At 34.0% G+C, this 20,587-nt stretch overlaps 1 protein-coding gene across 3 annotated transcripts in view; it reads right to left on the bottom strand.

Moving 5' to 3' along the window:
- Positions 1 to 20,587, bottom strand: part of LOC150078134 (uncharacterized) — a 56,713-nt gene that overhangs the window by 3,064 nt on the left and 33,062 nt on the right. For all 3 annotated transcript variants that reach the window (XM_090385291.1, XM_090385292.1, XM_090385290.1), the window contains exons 3-5: positions 17,784 to 17,909; positions 16,444 to 16,568; positions 7,857 to 8,014 (exon numbers count right to left, since the gene is read on the bottom strand). In XM_090385291.1, the coding sequence (XP_090241417.1) occupies positions 7,857 to 8,014; positions 16,444 to 16,568; positions 17,784 to 17,909 (409 nt within the window). The remainder of the gene's footprint in view (positions 1 to 7,856; positions 8,015 to 16,443; positions 16,569 to 17,783; positions 17,910 to 20,587) is intronic.

The following is a 20,587-nucleotide window of genomic DNA, read 5'->3' as shown; positions in this document are numbered from 1 at the left end:
TGAAGCTGACAGTAATTCAAACTGTCTACTGGATAGTTACCTGCGTGAGGAGGGAAATGTATAATTCGTGATTTCTTACTTACTTGAGGGTTTTTTTTTTTTTTTTTTTTTTTTTGTCCAGTGCACTAACGCCTGTGGCTTTCTTGCACTATATGGTGAATATTATTACTATGTCACCCTTTTTCTGCAACTATTAAACAATAAATAATATCCTAAGACGTGGACTCTCTCTCATAGGTATCTACACAACAACGATGCTTATTTTAATGTATTAACACTGTATTTTGTATAAAAATCTGACTAGTAACAGTGACAAAAATGAAACTTAGCAACCTTAATCACATTACTACAAAAAGCTTCTTAACAAAATTTTCAATACAACAAAAATATTCCTAGACTCTGGCTGACTTTATCAGTGCTTTGCCAGTCTTGTTTGAATTAAAAATTCAGTACCATGAAAGAAACTTTTCAAAAAATTATTAATGGTGCTGTATATAGCCCATTGTAAATACAGTAAACCCCCGCTATTTGCGGTTCTGATTTAATATAAAATGAAACCTAAACAAATGTGAATTTTAAAGCGCCGTGAACATTTTCCGCCATAAAAAAAACATGAGCGTGGCTAAAATTATCTTCACCGGTCAAAACAGCGCTCGGTGGGTGGGGGGAGAGGGGTCACAAAATCGTGAGCGTGGATGTTTCTCGCTAATCCTTGTTCAATATGTGTTATGCTCTTGTCATGGTAGGGTTCGTCATTTGCTTTTAATTTATATGCTACAAAAGTGATAAATCTACCGTTTTGCGATGTAAAACAGACTTTTTCGAGTGTGTTAATGGAAGAAAGTGACTTTATTGTGGACAAGTTCTTTCTAACCTGTACAAAAATATGGCTACACATCCACAGGGAAATGTGAAAATATGAAAGAAGGTGATGACATTAGCGAATAAAATTGAGTTATTAGATAAAATTTCTAATGGTGAAAGTGTCTCCTCAGTGGCAAAACATTATAAAATCAATGAGTCAACGATACGATCAATCAAGAAATCGGAAGAAAAAATCCGCCGTAGTGTCCGTGAAAACGCGCTAATTGCTTCAAAAATTTGCTCTGTAACTCGTGATGTTAAATTAGAAAAAATGGAAAAGGCTTTAAATCTGTGGATAGAAGACCGAACTCAAAATAAAATTCCGTTAAGTTCACTTATCATTCGTGAAAAGGCAAAACTCCTTTATCAACACTTTAGTGAAACTGGTGATAGCACTGGCGGGATAAGTTTTTTAGCTAGCAAAGGTGCTGATTTGAAAGATTTGTTTGAAATTTCTAATAAATATTACATTTAATATTAAATTGTTTCTTATTTTCATTTCGATGCCATATGCTTGCATTTCACTATGTACTGTCTATGTACATAATCATATTATGAAGGTACATATAATACATACATAGACAAAATTTTAGACTAGTTTTTCTTATATATTTCTGAAAATTAAATGCACTAGGCATAATCCTTATGGGTTTTGATAATTAACTATATAATATCGGTGTAAATACACCACAGTTAACCCATATATTTGAGCTACGATTGTAGCGTAGAAGGCATCGTTTAAATTGTATCTCATAATGTGGTTGCCTTCACAACAAGATAGCTACTATTGAATTACTTCAAATAAATAACGCTTCTCTAGTAGAGAAGACTACTGTTATTTATTTTCAGCGTACCACCACCCAGACGATCGTTTCGAAGCTTTTTGGCTTCGTCATCAGTGGGCGGGTAGGTAATACAATATGCCATCTCATATATATGGGTTAACTATGGTGTATTTACACCGATATTATATAGTTAATTATCAAAACCCATAAGGATTATGCCTAGTGCATTTAATTTTCAAATACATTACCACCACACCCTTCTGGCATCTCTCATAATGTGGATATAACTTCGCAACTGAGATGGCATATTGTATTACCTACCCGCCCACTGATGACGAAGCCAAAAAGCTTCGAAACGATCGTCTGGGTGGTGGTACGCTGAAAATAAATAACAGTAGTCTTCTCTACTAGAGAAGCGTTATTTATTTGAAGTAATTCAATAGTAGCTATCTTGTTGTGAAGGCAACCACATTATGAGATACAATTTAAACGATGCCTTCTACGCTACAATCGTAGCTCAAATATATGGGTTAACTATGGTGTATTTACACCGATATTATATAGTTAATTATCAAAACCCATAAGGATTATGCCTAGTGCATTTAATTTTCAAATACATTACCACCACACCCTTCTGGCATCTCTCATAATGTGGATATAACTTCGCAACTGAGATGGCATATTGTATTACCTACCCGCCCACTGATGACGAAGCCAAAAAGCTTCGAAACGATCGTCTGGGTGGTGGTACGCTGAAAATAAATAACAGTAGTCTTCTCTACTAGAGAAGCGTTATTTATTTGAAGTAATTCAATAGTAGCTATCTTGTTGTGAAGGCAACCACATTATGAGATACAATTTAAACGATGCCTTCTACGCTACAATCGTAGCTCAAATATATGGGTTAACTATGGTGTATTTACACCGATATTATATAGTTAATTATCAAAACCCATAAGGATTATGCCTAGTGCATTTAATTTTCAAATACATTACCACCACACCCTTCTGGCATCTCTCATAATGTGGATATAACTTCGCAACTGAGATGGCATATTGTATTACCTACCCGCCCACTGATGACGAAGCCAAAAAGCTTCGAAACGATCGTCTGGGTGGTGGTACGCTGAAAATAAATAACAGTAGTCTTCTCTACTAGAGAAGCGTTATTTATTTGAAGTAATTCAATAGTAGCTATCTTGTTGTGAAGGCAACCACATTATGAGATACAATTTAAACGATGCCTTCTACGCTACAATCGTAGCTCAAATATATGGGTTAACTATGGTGTATTTACACCGATATTATATACTTATATATTTCATACTTTGGAACGGAACCCCTTTATTACTATGGGAGCCATAACTCAGTATTCGCGGCATTTCTCAGGAACGTAACCCCCGCGAATAGCGGGGGTTTACTGTACTGTTATGGGAGCATTCACTTGAAGAAAAACAATGAAGTTTTAAAATGTGGCAAAAGAATTCAATATTACACCTTCTATGCTTTCCCCATCCACAGGAATTCAATAGTATAGTACCCCAACGATGTTTCAAAAAAGGCTTCTTTCAAGAAAGCTGACTGGAGATGGTGGGGGGACAGAGAGAGAGAGAGACCTAGTTTTATAACAATTTCCAGCTATTCTGCATACGTTCATGGAACCAATTCATTCAACTGGGGGGGGGGGGGAATTTATTAAATGAATTCAACTTAGTGCCAGCTGAAACCACATATTTTTGATTGTGCTAAAGTAGAATTCTTATTAATGCAAGGAAAATTTAAGCAATTTAAAAACAAAATTTAAAGTATTAATAGTGAAAAAGTAACAATGTTGTATCTACCGTACCACATTTCTGATGTGTAATTATCTGTAATATGCATTGAAAACAATACTATATGAACAAAATACAATTGAACTTCCCTATAACGAATTTGATAAATCCAGCAAAAAAAATTCATTATAGAGAAATTTCGTTATACAGAGAATATCTTTTTTTTATTAGACACTGTTATCTAATTAGAAAATGAAAACAAATCTACATTTATTTTTAATGTATTTTATTTCAAAACCATACTTATTTAAATTATGTTTAGACAATTTCCGCTGGTATCAAATTTAAAAAAAAAAAAAAAAAAAATCGGTAATTTTCGTTTGCACAGTACAAAATGTCTGATTCTCAAAGAAAACCTCACATTTATTCAGAGCATTAAAAATATTATCAGGAACATTTTCACAAGACTGTAGACCCAGACGAACCATTTTAAAAGCGTGAATCATTTCCTCATGAGTTGGCTTTTCTACGGGTTATGATGCGTCTTCAGCGTCATCATTAATTTCTTCGTGATCATGGTAGCATCTAACACCGTTCAGCAGTATTTCGTCGTCAGGTCTTGATCCACATAAACATAACTATCCAGTGTTATTTCATTTTTGATATTTCCGGACGATTCTAATAATGTCCAAATGTTTTTCAGTTGTGAAAGGGGCAGTTCATCTTGTTCGTCCAGTTGTTGTTCAACTTCTATATTCAATGCAAATCCCGCTTTCAAAAAACAATTTTGAATAGTGTATTCAGTGACATCATTTGCCCAAACTTTTGCCAGTTCAGGGATGCAATCTCTAAGGTTAATTGTAGCCTCCAACTTTCTATTTTCTGATAAAGCATTGAAAATCTTCATTATTCTCTTTCGATAATTAAATTTAAAATTTTTAATAATGCCTTGGTCCAATGGCTGGAGTTTTGACAGTAAAAACAACAACTTTACACTTTTAAGTTTGACAGAAATACTGGCAGGATGTGCCAGACAGTTGTCAGTTACCAACACGATTTTCCTTTTTTCTTTTGTTATACGCTTGTCTAGTTTTAATTTCCATTCTTCAAAAATATCACTTGTCATCCATGCTTTTTTATTAAAGGTGTAGTCAACTTCCAAAGATTTTGTGCCTCTAAAACATCTTGGGTTTTTTGATTTTCCAATGACTAAAAGTCTTAATTTTTCATTTCCTGTCATATTTGCTCCAACTAGCACAGTGATTCTTTCTTTGCTTTCCGCCAAAACATTTATCATCCTTAAAAGCAAGTGTTCAATTCGGTAAACATTTAAAAGAATAAACCCATTTTGTCAGCATTAAAAACATCCTCAGGTTCATATTCTTCCAAAATCTTCTTTAAGGTATTGTTCCTCCAACTGTTGCAATCTTCTTCACTTACATTAACACTTTCTCCACAAATAACCTTTTCCACAATTCTGTGGCACTTCTTAAATTTATCTAACCACCCAGTGCTCGCATTAAATTCTGCATGTCCAAGGGACTGTGCAAATTTCAGGGTTTGTTGTTTAATTATTGGACCTGATATTGGTATATTCTTTTCGCATATCATTTGCATCCATTTTAGAACAGCTTTATCAACATCTTCGTATATACACAACTTAATTCGCTTCTTGTCTGCTCCTCCTTCAATTTAAAATTGATTTCCGATTTTTTAAAATCGTAGATAAACTGCTTGCAGGTATGCCATATTTCTCTGCAATATCTTTTTTCTTAAAACCATGGTCAATATCATGAAGAATCTATACTTTATCATTAATACTTAAACACTTTCTCTTTGACATTGTTTCCACAACTGCAAAAATTACTCAACTGCAGCTCTTGCTGATACATACACAGCAAACTTCGCTGCACTGGCCATATAGTGAATTGCTAGTACTGCCTACCCAATGACGTTCACTTGCCAATTCAACAGTATCATGTGACCTTTAGTATCAATCACTTTGAAGAAATACACGACTTTGTGAATTTCTTTTATTCTGCTTTCATTCATATATACACGAAAAAAAATTTATGGTTAATGTATGCTATATGTTACTTTTCAGAAAGAAAAAAAAAAAATAAATAAATAAATACAAGAGCATATAGCCTATGTGATTGATGACAAACTGTTCTAAAAGAACGAAATAATAATAAAAAAAAAAATCATGAAAACCATCTAGTGGGAGTCCAGTTAGATGAGAACGGACATATCACACAATGATTGACAGGAAGGTTACATGGTATGGTTGAGGTGAGAAGCGAATGTCACTCAGTATGCACGTTACTAAAAACTGACTAGGGAAACATTCGTATTGCCGCTGCAGCACACTGAAGATTTACCGCAGTGAATTTCGTTTTCCCCTTAGCCAACATCAATTTACAAATCTACTCTATTTATTGTAAAGTTTATGACCACTTTTAAGAAAACCCATTTTGTTTTATAACTGTAACAAAAGTGAAACAAAGACCTCCTACGAGCGTCAATGGCCACAAGTGTTCACTAAAAGGATGATTAATTCCAGATGCTAATGAGGAATTTCGGAGGGAAGGAGGCCGTATATTTAAGCGGCTGTTTAGCAGTAAATGCTTGAAAATCTTCAAAAATGCTTTTACTAATTTTTTTAAAAATTCGTTATAGAGAGACTAACACTTCGCTATATGGGGTTAATATTACATGTAATTTTGTTTTATTGGTTTGATATTAAATGGCGCTGCTCATGTGTAACTATCATTAATTTGGAAGAAAAGTCTGGGAACACTGGAGGGTGTCAGAACACAGTTCTGTTTTGTTCTACCATTTTTTGATTTCTAAAAGTTGGCAAGTAAGAATCTACCCATATAGAGGCTGGCCTCAATTAAGGCGATTAATTCGTCTCGCAAGTGCATCGTGCAAAACAGAACGTGTTAATCGAATATAATAATCAACAGAAAAAAATTATAATTTGTCCTTGCCCTTCAGGAATGTCCATAAAGAATTTTAAAAATACCTTTTAACCGTATACCATGTAAAAGATAATGAAAATAAATATAGAATTAAATGTTTATTGTACAAAACAGCAGTTCTCAACCTGTGCACCGCAGAATATTTAAAATTTTCAAGGGAAACAAAGTGATATTCGACATCTGTCAGACACCACACAAACTACTAGCTCGAGGTAGTTCGCAGTTTCAACATTACTTATTAAGTTGTTTGGACCTAACTACTTAATAAACAGAACTGTTAGGTATTTCTTTTTAGCCTAGGGGTGTCGTGAAAAAATACTATGATACTAAGGGCTCTGTGAACCAAGAAAGTTTGGGAATCTCTAGCATAAAATACACAATGAAGAAACTATTTGTTACGGAAATATTTGAACAGAGTTGTTTGAACGTGTGTTGGCTTTTTTTTTATTTTTTTATTTTCATCAATCAATTTCTGATAGCCGACAACAATCTTCTCTAGGCCCTGGCAAAATAAATATCCCAGAGAACCTCAAACCTTTTGTTTGAGGTTCTCTATGATATGAAACATTTCATCTAGTTCTTTTACCATTATCTCCATCGCGGTAACATTTTCATCTCGCTCATTTAAAAATTAGAATTTCTAAATGCAAGTCTGCATGTAACTTTATTAGTGGGAAACAAACAAGTAACACAACTTCTTCTGATGGTTGATGGAACACAGAGGCAAACAGCAGGTAAAAACGCTTGTTTATTGCCTGTCTGACGCGCAGTAAGCTTCGGATCTTTGAATGTTTTTCAACTATCACATAAAAAAAAAAATCGTGTTAACTGGAAATTTGAATTGTGTAAAGTGGTATAATTTTTTGAAATAGCGGTAACTGAAAAACACATTAATCAAACTTGCATTATGCGAGGCCTGGCTGTAGTCACAAATATTAAAAAATAAGAATGCTCAATCACATTTCTCCTTTCACTGGCATTTTATTTACAACGCTAGTGGATAAATTTTTGGTGACTACTCAAATAGTTACCTACAAAATGGTTGCAACATACAGTTTGTGAATCACTGCAGCAAAGATGGAGGGAATAAAAATTCAGCTTGTCCCATTTCTCTTTGATAAAACACCCAAAAACTATTACAGCAAGTCTTAGCAACAAAGTCACTGTTTTGAACAAAATCCTCAATCTACATTTCTGAAATGTTATATCAACCAGTTTACGGTGCTAAGTTTACATAGTCATAAGCATTCTTTTATTGTAATTCAATGGTGAAGACTAATTCTTAAATAACAACACACATTTCTATAGCTGTTTGTGTTTTAATAGTTCACTACCAATTATACAGACAGATGGTTGAAAATTTTTAGCATTAATATATCTTTAGAACTACATAAAGTTTTAAATATCATAGTGAAGGTCTGAAACAATGGCAAGTTTGAGATACTGCTTACCGATAACACACTGTATCATCAATATCACTAGGACTACCAATTTCTGAACAATCACGACTTATATGGCCTGTTCCTCCACAGCTATAGCATTTACGTTCATCTTTGTCACCTTCTGGGCAGTCACGGGATATGTGACCAATCTTGCCACATACATAGCACTAAAAGGGAAGGGAATTTATAATTATGCAGTGGAGTCTAATCAAAAACACTGTTCACAAACCAGTAAAAATATGCTTAAATTGATTCCATAATGCTTACTGAACTAATTTAAATCTCAGTTAATATATGACAATCCAACAAATAAAAAGGAATCTGTGCACAAAATGATGAGGAACAGCCAAAAGTACTATTCAATCAGAATAAACTGGAGTTTAAATCAGTCAAAGCAGAGCTTACTGGTTTATGTAATTCACTATGTATGATTTCTTCACATTACAGTATGCATAAACTTTACTCTCTCTACTTGCTGGCTATAAACAGTTCTAAAGTACCCTTTTAAACTATAAACACTCCACATATATGTGTGTTCACTTCTCCTATATTATACTGCATGTTACATTATTATTATGCTATCTTATATATGAGCAATATCCAGGCTGCTAGGATGAGGAACCTGACCCAGTATCACCAAGTAATTTATTCACGACTATTCATATTCTATTTAAATGTAGATTGCACTATCTAAAAACCTTACTACTTGCACCACCCAAATTATTAAAGTTTTAAGTTGAGGATTATTATATATTCTATTATCGCTATTTTTTGCATTATTTTAAGTATATTTGCTTGATTGTGATGCTTCAATATCCACCTGCTGTATAAACTCTCATGATAAATAAATGTTCACATGGAAACTATTCCATTTGGCCATTTGTGTTATGAAAGTTGTTTTCAGTATGTTTTTCTTAGTAAGTACAGGAACTCCACAACTTACGTAAGTTTTTGCAGGCCAGTACAAACTTAAAAAAATCATGGAAATGTATTTTGCATCCCGTAGGAATAAATGGAGGCACCATGAAAATATCGTAATGTGAACTGAGTAACACCTTTTTTGTTTTTGTTTTTTGTATAATTCGTTCAAGTCCTTGGAAGTTGAAAATTTTCGTAATATTAATGGACTATTTATCTCTCTAAAAGGTCACTTTTATAATGGAAATTTCACTACCCTTTCATCGCTATCATATTTTCCCATTATAAGAATCTATTTTTAATGCCTTTGTGATATTTTTCTTAAGCATGTTTCTGGAGGTCACTACCATAAAACAATAAAAACCATTTGCACGGTTTATTGGGCTTTTCTGGTAGTGCAAGAGATTATAAACGGGTAGTAAACTCGATCTTATTGCATTTGCGATAATACCAATAACTGCCATTGTGTGGGTTTTTACAGTATTATGGTGAAATGCATTTCCCTTCACTGAAATCTTCAATTGTATGAAAAACAAATTTTCAGAAACTTCTCTTCACTCCTTTTACTAAATTTACTTCACTTTTACTTCACTAAATTTACGTATTACAATGATGAAGGGAAAGGGACCAACGGAAAGTGCAAGTGCTGGCAGTGCCAGGAAACAAAACAAAATTGATTTGGAAATGAAGATTATTAAGAAGTACGAAGCAGGACAAAGTTGGTCATCTATTGCAAGGGAGTTAGATCTTGCTTCTTCAACCTCAATCTCCCTCAAATTGCTCTAATTCGAGTTAGAGCAATTCGAGGGAGATTGAGGTCCTATTTTTATCCTTGTACCTACTTCTTTTGCCTAGATATTGGTTTATGCCGTTGCTTTGCTTTTCACTAGCAACAGATTCACCTGTTCATTTTTCTTAAGAAACATGAAACACACGCGTATATATTTTAATATATGTTTAAGTTTTTTTGCTATCTATAGGGCTAGCAGTTATTTTTGCCAGTCTGCCGTTATTTTCATATTACGCAATTTCAGATAACTGATATAACGTGAACTAATATCAACTCAAAATTCAGCTTTGCATAATCTAATTTAAACTTAATGCTTTTATTTATACTATATCTAGTATATCATAATATGGTTAGGCTGACATATAACTAGTAGAAACAAATAGTTTAAGTTGTTATTGATAGCATATATTGAGATGCATTAGCCCCACGATGATATGCCTTTCGATGCAAGCATATTTCAATAATAACTGTTAAAAAATTTGGTATTTTGTAAATATGGAATTATGATGATTTTGATTGGTTTTGCTATATATAGAAGCTGATAGGGTCCTTTGTAAGTTGTGGATATTCACCTCCATTTTATGCTATATCTATTGAATTAAATAAATATTTGTATATTCTCAGGCAAATGTAATGTTAAATCATCTCTGATGGCATTAATCTGTCCTGACCAGTACTTTTGTTTTTAAATAAGTAAATATATTTTTAAAATTAATATATATATATATATATATATTCCATTTGGCTCTGTGTTATGAAAGTTGTTTTCAGTATACTTTTCTCAGTAACTACTCTCTTTATCAATATTGTCCTTGTGGTAGTTTCAAAATGCTCTAGTGAAAGTATGGTATAACACCTAAATTTTGAGGATGTGAACATCAGACAGTGCAAATGCTTAGCTTATGAAGTTTTCTTAAAAAACTATCGTGGTTATGAAAGGAATATTTATTTCCGAAGTCTTTATACGGGACGTTTTCTTTCTTGGAAATTAACTTACTTTTTCTTTTGTTTTCAGCAGTTTTATTTTTTGCAGTACTTCTTAATCATAGCTACTACCAACTTAAAAAAAAAAAAAACTTACTCTTTGTTCATGACATTACCTTGAAAATCCTGAGATTAAAAAATAATATTAATAAAAAAAAAACAACAAAGGGATCAGCTCTGCCTTTCTTAGGCAAAAAGCAGCTTCTTTGTAGATTATGTTGTTTGTTATTTGGTTTTTAGGAGCATTAGCAACTAAGGCCATATTGCTCCGGGGATATGCGGTGGTCATTCCCTGACCTTTCCGCATCCTCCGTATTTGGTGGTCATGGGCTCAAACCCCGGTCTAATCAAGAAGCGTGTGCTACGCACTGCTGCTCCTGCTCACCTGGCTACGGAGGCACCAAATGTAGATTATGTACTGCAGTGCTTTCTCCCATGAGCTCTTGCATATAACTATAGTGATTACTCCTTCACTATTTTGTGGCCTTTTAGTGGGAGGGAGAGGAGCAGCAGTTTACTGGAAGTATGTTTTGCTTTTACTGATTTTTGCTACCTTTTCTTTTACTTAAAGTTGTTGCTCTCTCTCCTGTGCTAAAGAAATAAAATAAAAATAAATACCTTTCCCCACAAAAGCTTAGTGTTCAATTGTGGTTTTACCTTAATAGCCTTTCCAAGATGGTATGAGGGAGAGGTTGACTGTTTTGTTGGTGACACTGAAAGAACCGCAGGCAAAAGTTTTTGGGAACATCTACTCTGGTCCCACAATTGCAGTCCTATGAAATACTGAAAAGGAGAAAGTAATTATGAAGTGACTCTCTTCTGACATATTTTATGACTAGCATTGGCATTGGTCTTTGTAAAGAAAGTTCACTTTATCTTGCTTTTGAAGAGATGAATGCTTTCTGCATTTGTAAATTGTTTATGTATTGATGGTTAAATAGTTAATAAATTATAAAATTATATTTTTCTAAGATGGAAGAATGGTCCTGAGGAGAAAGATGAATGTTAAAATTTTTCCACACCATTTTATAACTATTCCATGCAGTCTTCCCCCATCCAATCTTTGTGAGCTGCATTCCACATATAAACACCCAAATAAGATAAACAATTATACTTAGTTTTCGCTTGGTTCTATTCTAAAACGAGTACACAACATTAACCTACACACTGTTAATGTCAAATGTTTGCATAAATATGGTGACATGTATCTCATGTTTGTAGTTGGAGCAAAGTTCCAATCGGCATATGTCAAAGATGTTCAAATTATAAAATTATATTACAGTGAACAGTAACTGCAGTTTGTAGGAAGTTTTTTGTCACATTTGCAACAGCACGTGCAAAGACGACTTTAGCATGGTGTACAGTCAGTCCTCGTATAACAGGTGTTTACACTACATGAATTCGATCATACACGATTTATAAATAGGGGAACGATATCGTATATAACACGAACCGAATTCGCTTATGCATGATTTGCCTTTGTGCTTACAAGAAATGGCAGTAGAACGCAGAATCACCCCAACTGAATGCAGCACGATAGGAATGAAGAGAAGATTCTGAAAATGTATTTATGTTTTTTTTATCAGTGAAGGGGAAACACATTATTATGGTGAAATCCATAATAACGTAAAAACCCACACAATTCCAGATATCAGTATTATCGCAAATGCAATTAGATCGAGTTTACTACCAGTTTATAACAGATTCCACTAGCAGAAATGCAACTGGAAATTGTTTTTATTGTTTTATGGCAGTAACCCCAGAAATGTGCTTTAGTAAAATGTGAGCTAGTGAGGTTTTAATAGTGTCTCTCTGCCTTTATGGTGTTGTTTATTCAGTTGCTGCACACATGCAGCTTTGTTTATGTGTATCAAATGTGCTTCCTCATTTTGTAATTGTGCTTTTTTCCTTAAAAATGAGTAAAAAGGAAGCGTCTGGATACTACAGATTCAGAGAGAAAAAGAAAAGCAATATCGATCAACAGAGCTGGGTAAAAAAAAATTCCTACCAGGGAAAATTTGTAGTGGCCTCATACTAGCGTTTATGGCCAAAATCACACTGGGCTCTGGCCCACCGGGATTTCCCTGCTAAGGTTTATGGCCAGTCCGCCTCTGTCGATAGAGAAAAAAATATGAAAATGTGAAACACTTTGAGCAAAATGAAAGACCATGTGATATTGCACGTGCTACAGGCCTAAATGAGGCAACACCAAGAATTAGAAAGAATGCAGAGAAAATAAAAAAATTTCATAGCAGAAACAACTCAAAGTGTGATTAAAATCCATTAGATCAAGATACAAAGAACTGGAAGAGATGGAATGGCTGTCATGGTTGGATAGAAAATCAAACAAAGAACAAGTCTGCTTACGATAGAAGCAAAAGCATTAGCAATATTTTATTACGTAATAGTTGTAATAAAATACTTACGTATTTTATTACGATAATTTACTGTGTTTTGGTTACAAATGTGTGTTCAATCTTGGGTGGTCGGCACCTAACCCAATTTTTCCCATAGGGCCTGTTGTTTATATTGCACAAGGGTTTCTAGGAACACAACTATCGTGCTATACGAGGACTGACTGCATTTTGCATTCACAATGCATCGATAAAATCAAGGTTATATCGATGCCAGATTTATCACTGATTGATGAATTGTGGAATCAGCCACTAGGCAGTCTGGATGAACTGCAATACATTTCACTTGGGTACTCCAGATGTACTTCATGGAATTCAGGTCAGCAGAGCAAGCAGACACAATCCATCAGATGATATCCCATCTTCCAATATACTGCTGGTTAGTTCTGCCTTATGCATTGAGTGGTGTGTGTTATCACCCATCAGAACATCCTCTGTTAATAGTACCAGCATAGGGAAAGACAGTGGGTTGCAAGATCCCATCTCTATTTCTGTACACAGTGAGGGTCCCATTCCTGATGGCCTATACATGACTGCAGAGACTAATTCCTGGATGGGTATAGGTGGAAAAATAAATGCTTGATTTAATCTATGGTTAATCTCTCTTCCATGAACAGTAACTTACTGATGTGCACAAACAACAGATTTAATTTTACACAACTGTGGTCTTTCACTGCTGCATGCAAGAAATTTATAATGATGAGAAAAAAAAAACTTAGCAAGCTTTCTTATTGCAACAAATTGACTGAATTTCTCCACAGTACATTAATAAAATCAAAATTCATGTAAATTGATAAAGATTGCACATATAATTATCACTTAAAAATAGTACAATTTTTTTTCTTAAGAACAAATTGTACTATATTTTCCCCTTGAAGCATATTCATTGATATCTTGGGGTTCCTTACAAACATTAAAAGTGGAATTCATAAGAGAGAGAGAGAGAGAGCGCGCGCAAGGAAACACCCAGAAATGATTCAAATCATGATTATTTATATAAACTTTTCACTCCATTACCTTATAATATTTACTCAATATGAATTTGTCTATAACGTCTGATGTTTTTATATCTTTTAATACATCTTGTTCTATTGACATAATGGCTAATCCAACAATTCTTTCTTAGCCAATTGTGGCTCATGAATATGTTTTAATCATTTTGAGTCTTGACAAACTCCTCTCTCCAGACGCAACCATAATTGGCACAGTGTTAATAATATCCAAAGAGAAGCAGTGATATTGGGATATAATTCAACTAAGTTATTTCTTGAATAAATGTCAATAATGCTAAACAATCAAATTTTTTTCATTTTAAAACATGCTGCAAAGATTGGATTTCTTGATGTAACTCTGGCATCGATGTTGCTGCTCCCACCTTTGCCACTGAGAATTCCTTCAAGGTGTTGACGTTTCATTTCTATTACACTTTCAAATAAATTCATGAAGTTTTCCAATTTTAAAATAAAGTGAAAAGCAGAGGATATTTCATTCATCTGATGAAACCTTTCTTGTAAGCTAACGATAGCTACATCAATCATTATATTAAAAATTCTGCTTCAACCCCTTTAGTTGGATCAATAGAGGGTTCATCCGATGAAGTTTCATAGGAAACTTGTACTTTTTTCTAGAAACTCACTTCTGGTAATACTGACAGTACTTCTGACTCGTCTATAGCAGCAGTTCTCAAACTTTGTCTCAGAACCCCTCTACACTTTTAAAAATTATTGATCTCGTGGACCCCCTGAAAGGGGGTAGGGGACCCCCAGGGGTCCATGGACCACACTTTGAGAACTGCTGTGTCTATAGCTTTATCCATACACAATTTAAATCCTGATGTTCTAAACTCGTTTAGTTGACTAAGAGAACCTATCAATATAATGCAGTGTTCATATCAATATTGTACTATTTTGCATGGTTTTACAATATATAATATCAAACAACTGACTTATACTAAATTTAAAAGAAGTAATTTCTGTTAACAAACCTTGTATTTCAGACTGAAATTTTGCATATTTTCCTCTGGCCTGTTCCTTGATTTCATTTAATACAGTTATAATATCTTGTAACTGATATCATTATATTCAGAGCAAAGCAAACAGTTTTAAATATGAATATGCATTATTGTAGGTTTTTCTTGCATTAAAACTAGGTTTAAATAATAAAAACAGGCAAATATTGATTTCTTTTAACATCTGATTATAAAATAAAGAAATTTACCTGCAATATTGATTTTTTTTTTTTGAATATTTAAAAATAATTTTTAAATATTCAAAGTAATTCAAAGTAAAGAATTGTCAAGTACCATTCACTGTACGACGTGTAGTAAGCACCCATCATTGTGATCACATTTGTGAATTGAATTTTAATTCTATTAAACAGCGATTCTAATTAGCAAAAATAGGAGGAATAATATCCACAGGCTATAAAAGTAAAGATATATTAAGCACAAATTTACCCCTTATTACCAATTAAAAAATTAAATAATACATGAAAATAAGAAGAATATACGTGATAATCGGAATAATTAATACGTACCGTAATATGTACATAATAACTAGTTGAAATTTCTGTTCATTGACATTTGTGGGCGGAGGTTAAATTTTAAAACAGTAAAAAGATAAGCAACCAATAACAAAGAACATGGCACACAAACAAATCGCAAGTAGTACGATACACGCAAGTGAAAACGGAGTAACAAGTTACAAAGCTTTAAAAATAGGAATGAAGAGAAGATTCTGAAAATTAATTTTTTTATATGATTGAAGATTCCATGAAAGTGTAAACACATTTCACAATAACAACCCACAGAATTCCAGCTGTCGGTATTATTGCAAATTCAATAAGATCGAGTTTACTATCCGTTTATGATAGATTGCATCAACAGAAAAGCCCAATAAACAGGTGACTGATAATTGTTTTTATAGTTTTATGGTCGCGACCTCCAGAAATACGACCAAACCAAGTGGTTCGGTCGGAGACAATCGTAGGGTGATCTCCAGTGCTGTGGTCTTCTGCCCCGATTAAATGGCATGTTTTCTCAATTAAGCGAAGTAAACCCTGGCTATTTTCTCGACTGGGTTCTGTATTTTAAGATTTGCCCCAAATAAACGGCTGCCTCGATTAACCGGAATCCACTATATATCATATCAGCATGGCTGTCAATTAAACAGAAGCCAAATGCATTCAACCTTTATGAGTTTTAAGTTGTTGTTGTTGTTATTGTTATTTGGTTTTTAGGAGCATTAGCAACTAAGGCCATATTGCTCCGGGATATGCGGTGGTAATTCCCTGACCTTTCCGCATCCTCCGTATTTGGTGGTGACAGGCTCGAACCCCGGACCAGTTTTAAGTAGTGCCAATTTCTTTGAGTGAAATTAGGGGAAAAATTAAAAAAAGCAAAATAACCAAAATTTTTTTCATATAACTTAGATCGAAGAATAGTGAGGGGGGCGAGAAGTATACAATGAACATAGAAACAAAAAGTAAATACCTTGCGATCATCCTGTTCACAGTCTCTGGATATATGACCTTGTTTTCCACATATATAGCATGTCTTTTCATGCTCTTTACAATCTCTTGCAATATGTCCTGTCCGACCACAGTTGTAACATGACACTGTAAAGATCAAAAAGCAGTCAAATTTCATATCAAAAGTGGGAGGGGATATAACAAAATTTTCACAGCAATTACAATAATCACAAATAAAACACATAGTATAATAGCTTTTAATGACATATGCTATCAATCAAATGCCAGATCAAGCCATCTAATGTTGGTAAAGTCACATTAATGACTAGTTAAGATAAGGTAACACATCCGTTTAAAAATTTAGAAATTTAAAGAAAAAAAAAAAAGTGAGCTTAATCTACAAAGCCATTTATATTCAGCTTTAAAAATAGGAATGAAGAGAAGATTTTAAAAGGTAAAAAAAGAAACAGATAACTGGAATCAATGTACGTGAGTGCGTGTGTCCGGTCTAAATAAATAAAATAAAATAAATATTTTACAATGACTACCCAGATGCATGAGCTTCATCTCAGAGCACAAATTGAGAAAAAGCAAGTAAAATGATTTTTCTGATGAACTTCTTAATTCGTTAAATTTTTTTTTTTAAACAAATATTATCACAATTTGATTATGTAGCTAGGGGTTTATAGAAAGTTTAAAATTTTCTTGGTGAGTCCACCCCTATTTGTCAATGTTCAACTTCGATTTGTCATTTCTTAGCACATCTGCCTAATTTTTTTAGATCTTGTTGCAATAGCTTACTCTGATTACTGTCATTAACCACCAACTTAACTGCCAACCTCGGTATCATATACAAACTTAGACATTAAGCGTGATATAACTTCATCAACGTCATTGATAAATATAAAAAAACAACAATGGGCCCAGCACTGAACCCTGGGAGACTTCACTAATAACAGTAGTTCACAAAGAGCAGTGTCCATTAATAGCCACTCTACCTTCTTCCACTTAATTTTTAAATATTATTATTATTTTTACAGTAATCTTGCTCTGATGGTCAGATGTAAAGTCAAATATTTATAAGTATTTATGTCCATAATTTTTTAATATTTACCAACTTCCAAAGTCCTTTAAAAATTCACTCTGGGTCACACATATGATCCAGAAACTCACTCACAAAAAAGGTTAAAGATGCAAAAGGTATGTCAAAGGTGCAAAAGTAAATTTAACTTGCCTTAGAAATTATTTTATTTATTTTTAAGTTTCACAGCCATTAAAACGAGTAGGGGTAATGGTTTAGATTCAAACAAATAAGAAAATAGTATATCAAAGAATATCAGATTTGAAAATTTTCTGACTTACTCTCTTCTGGACCATTCTGGCAGTCCTTTGCAATATGGCCTGTTCCATTACACCTGTAACATCTATCCTCTGGTTCCTTACAGTCTCGAGCAAAATGACCAATCCTATTGCATTTGTAGCATTTTTCTGTATGTACAAATTTTAGGAAACAATGTCAAATAAGTATACTTATTTCTCATACAAAATAAAAGTATTTGCCCCAAAAATTAAAAACTAACTCATTCCAAATGATCAAATGTTATTCCAATAAGCTGTGTGGCTGTTCACACAATGCTAACTAAAATCAAGGTATCCGCAAAGAACTAAATTGTTTTTGCTGCTTATTATGAATTTTGCAGTTATCTTAAGTCGTATTTAATTAATAATATAAAATACAATTAATTAAATACGAGTTAACTATTTATTAACAAATAAATTATATATAAATAAATACGAATTTAATCAAATCAACAGTTCTTGTTTATTGCCACAACAGCTGATAGCAGTAAGATGTGCTGAGGAAGTGATACTTCAAATGAAGGGTGCTAATGCTAGAAAAACAAGCTTAAATAACCTCAAAGGATATATCAGGGTGGCAAACTATTTAACAAACACTAGTAAATGAACACTTGGTCTTAACTGGGTCTACCGCCATGCCACAAGTGTCCTCCGTATAGATGATTTGAACTCCTGGCTTGGACAACTAATTGTAAATGTGGTGTATTTGGTTTGGTTTTTATGATGCATGGGCAACTAAGGCCATGATGCACAAAGTCCAAAAATGTGGGATGATAAGTTTCATATATACAATGTATACAGGAAGGATAGGAAAAATAGAAAGGGGCGTGGGGTTATGCTTCTCATCAAGAGCAGCTTAAGCACAACAAAACCATTCCCAGATTCAGAACTTACATATTCCAGCAAGAATCTGTGGTGTGAAGTAGCTGGAAGCAAAGATAAAATGAATGTGGATTATGCCAGACAAGACTGTAAACAGCATAATGAGAGCCTCTTTATGCAAACTGAATGGTTGAGAAAGTTTCAGTATCTTATTATGGGTGGTTTCAAGTTGTCATTATTAACTGGTGAAAGCAGGGGGAAACAATGTGGGGGGCAAAATTTAAGTAAATTAAATGCTTATTATTTGCAGTGCCACATTAGGGTAAGAATATTCTAGATGTAATTATTACTCATGACCCAGATGACATCATAGGGCTCACAGTATAGGCAGCATTAACAGAAAAGGATCATGCAGTCCTTAGATGAAGAAAATGTACTATGACAGTTTAAGATGTTATATGGCCTATAGCAATTGAGCAGACAGCAGAGGAAAGGAGAATATATTAGAATTATGGAATGTCTTTAAAGTAATAGCTATAAAAGCCAAGAGTGGAGAATATATAATTAAGAACATATAGCACAAAAGGATGCTGAGATCAATTATTACAAAGCTGGTTAGTCAAATACAGAAGAAAAAGATGTTGTGGGACAGTAACCAAGAAATGAAAGTACAAAAGCTTCCAACAGCTACAAGTCAATCTATAATGGTACAACAGAAAAGGTTAGATATGCAAAGACTGAGTATGAGAAATCACTATCTAAGAGAGAAAAGAACAGGCCCAAAGAGTTTCTCATGTATGCAAAAACAAAGAAAACAAATGAGACTGGACCCTTGCATGGTGTGGTAAAGTCTTAGATAAACCAGCTAAATGCTCAATTATGAACTGAACATTGAACTTCACAGAAGAAAGAGCCTTCATGAGGAGAGGATGTGCAACTGAAGGCTAGGCAGTATGGAATTAGCAACAGTTTGATTTGATTTGATTTTTAATGGCGCATTGGCAGCTAAGGCCATAATGCGCCAAATCAGATTTAAAACGCTACATTACATTTTGGTAGCCGTGGCTACCAAGTCAAGCAAAAAAGGTACAAATTAATAGCATAAAAATTATAAAATTTACATCCTTGAATAAAAATTAATAGACTGTAAAAAGTTAAAAACGTCGGACATATTGTCTCTGTCACCAATAATCTGACTGAGTGTAAATGGCTCAGTCAAATTATTAAAAGCGGTAAAACAGAAGCGTCGTGCTTCAATAAAAACAGACATTCAATAAAAATATGACTGACGGTTAAAAGAACATTACACCTCTCGCACATAGGTGGGTCATCCGCCCTCAGCAAACAGGAATGTGTTAGATGACTATGACCTATGCGGAGACGAGCAAGAACAACTTCCTCTCTTCGGACCCTGCGTAGACTGGACTGCCATTGCGAAATTACAGGCTTAATGTGATGTAATTTATTTGTGGCCTGTCCGTGCCAAGAATCTTGCCATTGGGAATATAATTTACAGCGTATTATTTGCCTGTAGTCAGTATAGGGGACTGACAGGCAATGACTATCCAGGGAAAGGGCTCATTTGGCAGCAGCATCAGCTAATTCATTTCCCCGGATTCCAATGTGGCTTGGGATCCAGCAAAAGCGAATATCAAATTCCAATTCTGCGAGAGAAAATAGAATGTGCCGGATCCTGGACAGGATCGGATGAGGGTTAAACCTCACCGATACTAAAGCTGTAACACGCTCAAGGAATCACAATAAAACGTATACCTTTGGTAGTCGCTATTTTTAATGTGATCTAGGGCTGTTTGTATTGCATGCAACTCTGCAGTATAAATGCTAGATTCTTGTTGGATCTTGTAGGATAATGTTTTGTGAGGGAATACAACAGCAGATCCCACATAACATTCTGACTTTGAGCCATCTGTATAGACTGGCATAAAGTCAGAATACTGCTGTCTATGTGATGCAAAGAGTTGCTG

This window comes from Mastigoproctus giganteus, chromosome 11 (genome assembly GCF_048544385.1).
Source record: "Mastigoproctus giganteus isolate SK-2022 chromosome 11, ASM4854438v1, whole genome shotgun sequence".
NCBI classification, from domain to species: domain Eukaryota; kingdom Metazoa; phylum Arthropoda; class Arachnida; order Uropygi; family Thelyphonidae; genus Mastigoproctus; species Mastigoproctus giganteus.
The sequence above is the reverse complement of the archived record's forward strand: the minus strand, read 5'-3'. Positions and strand labels throughout refer to the sequence as shown.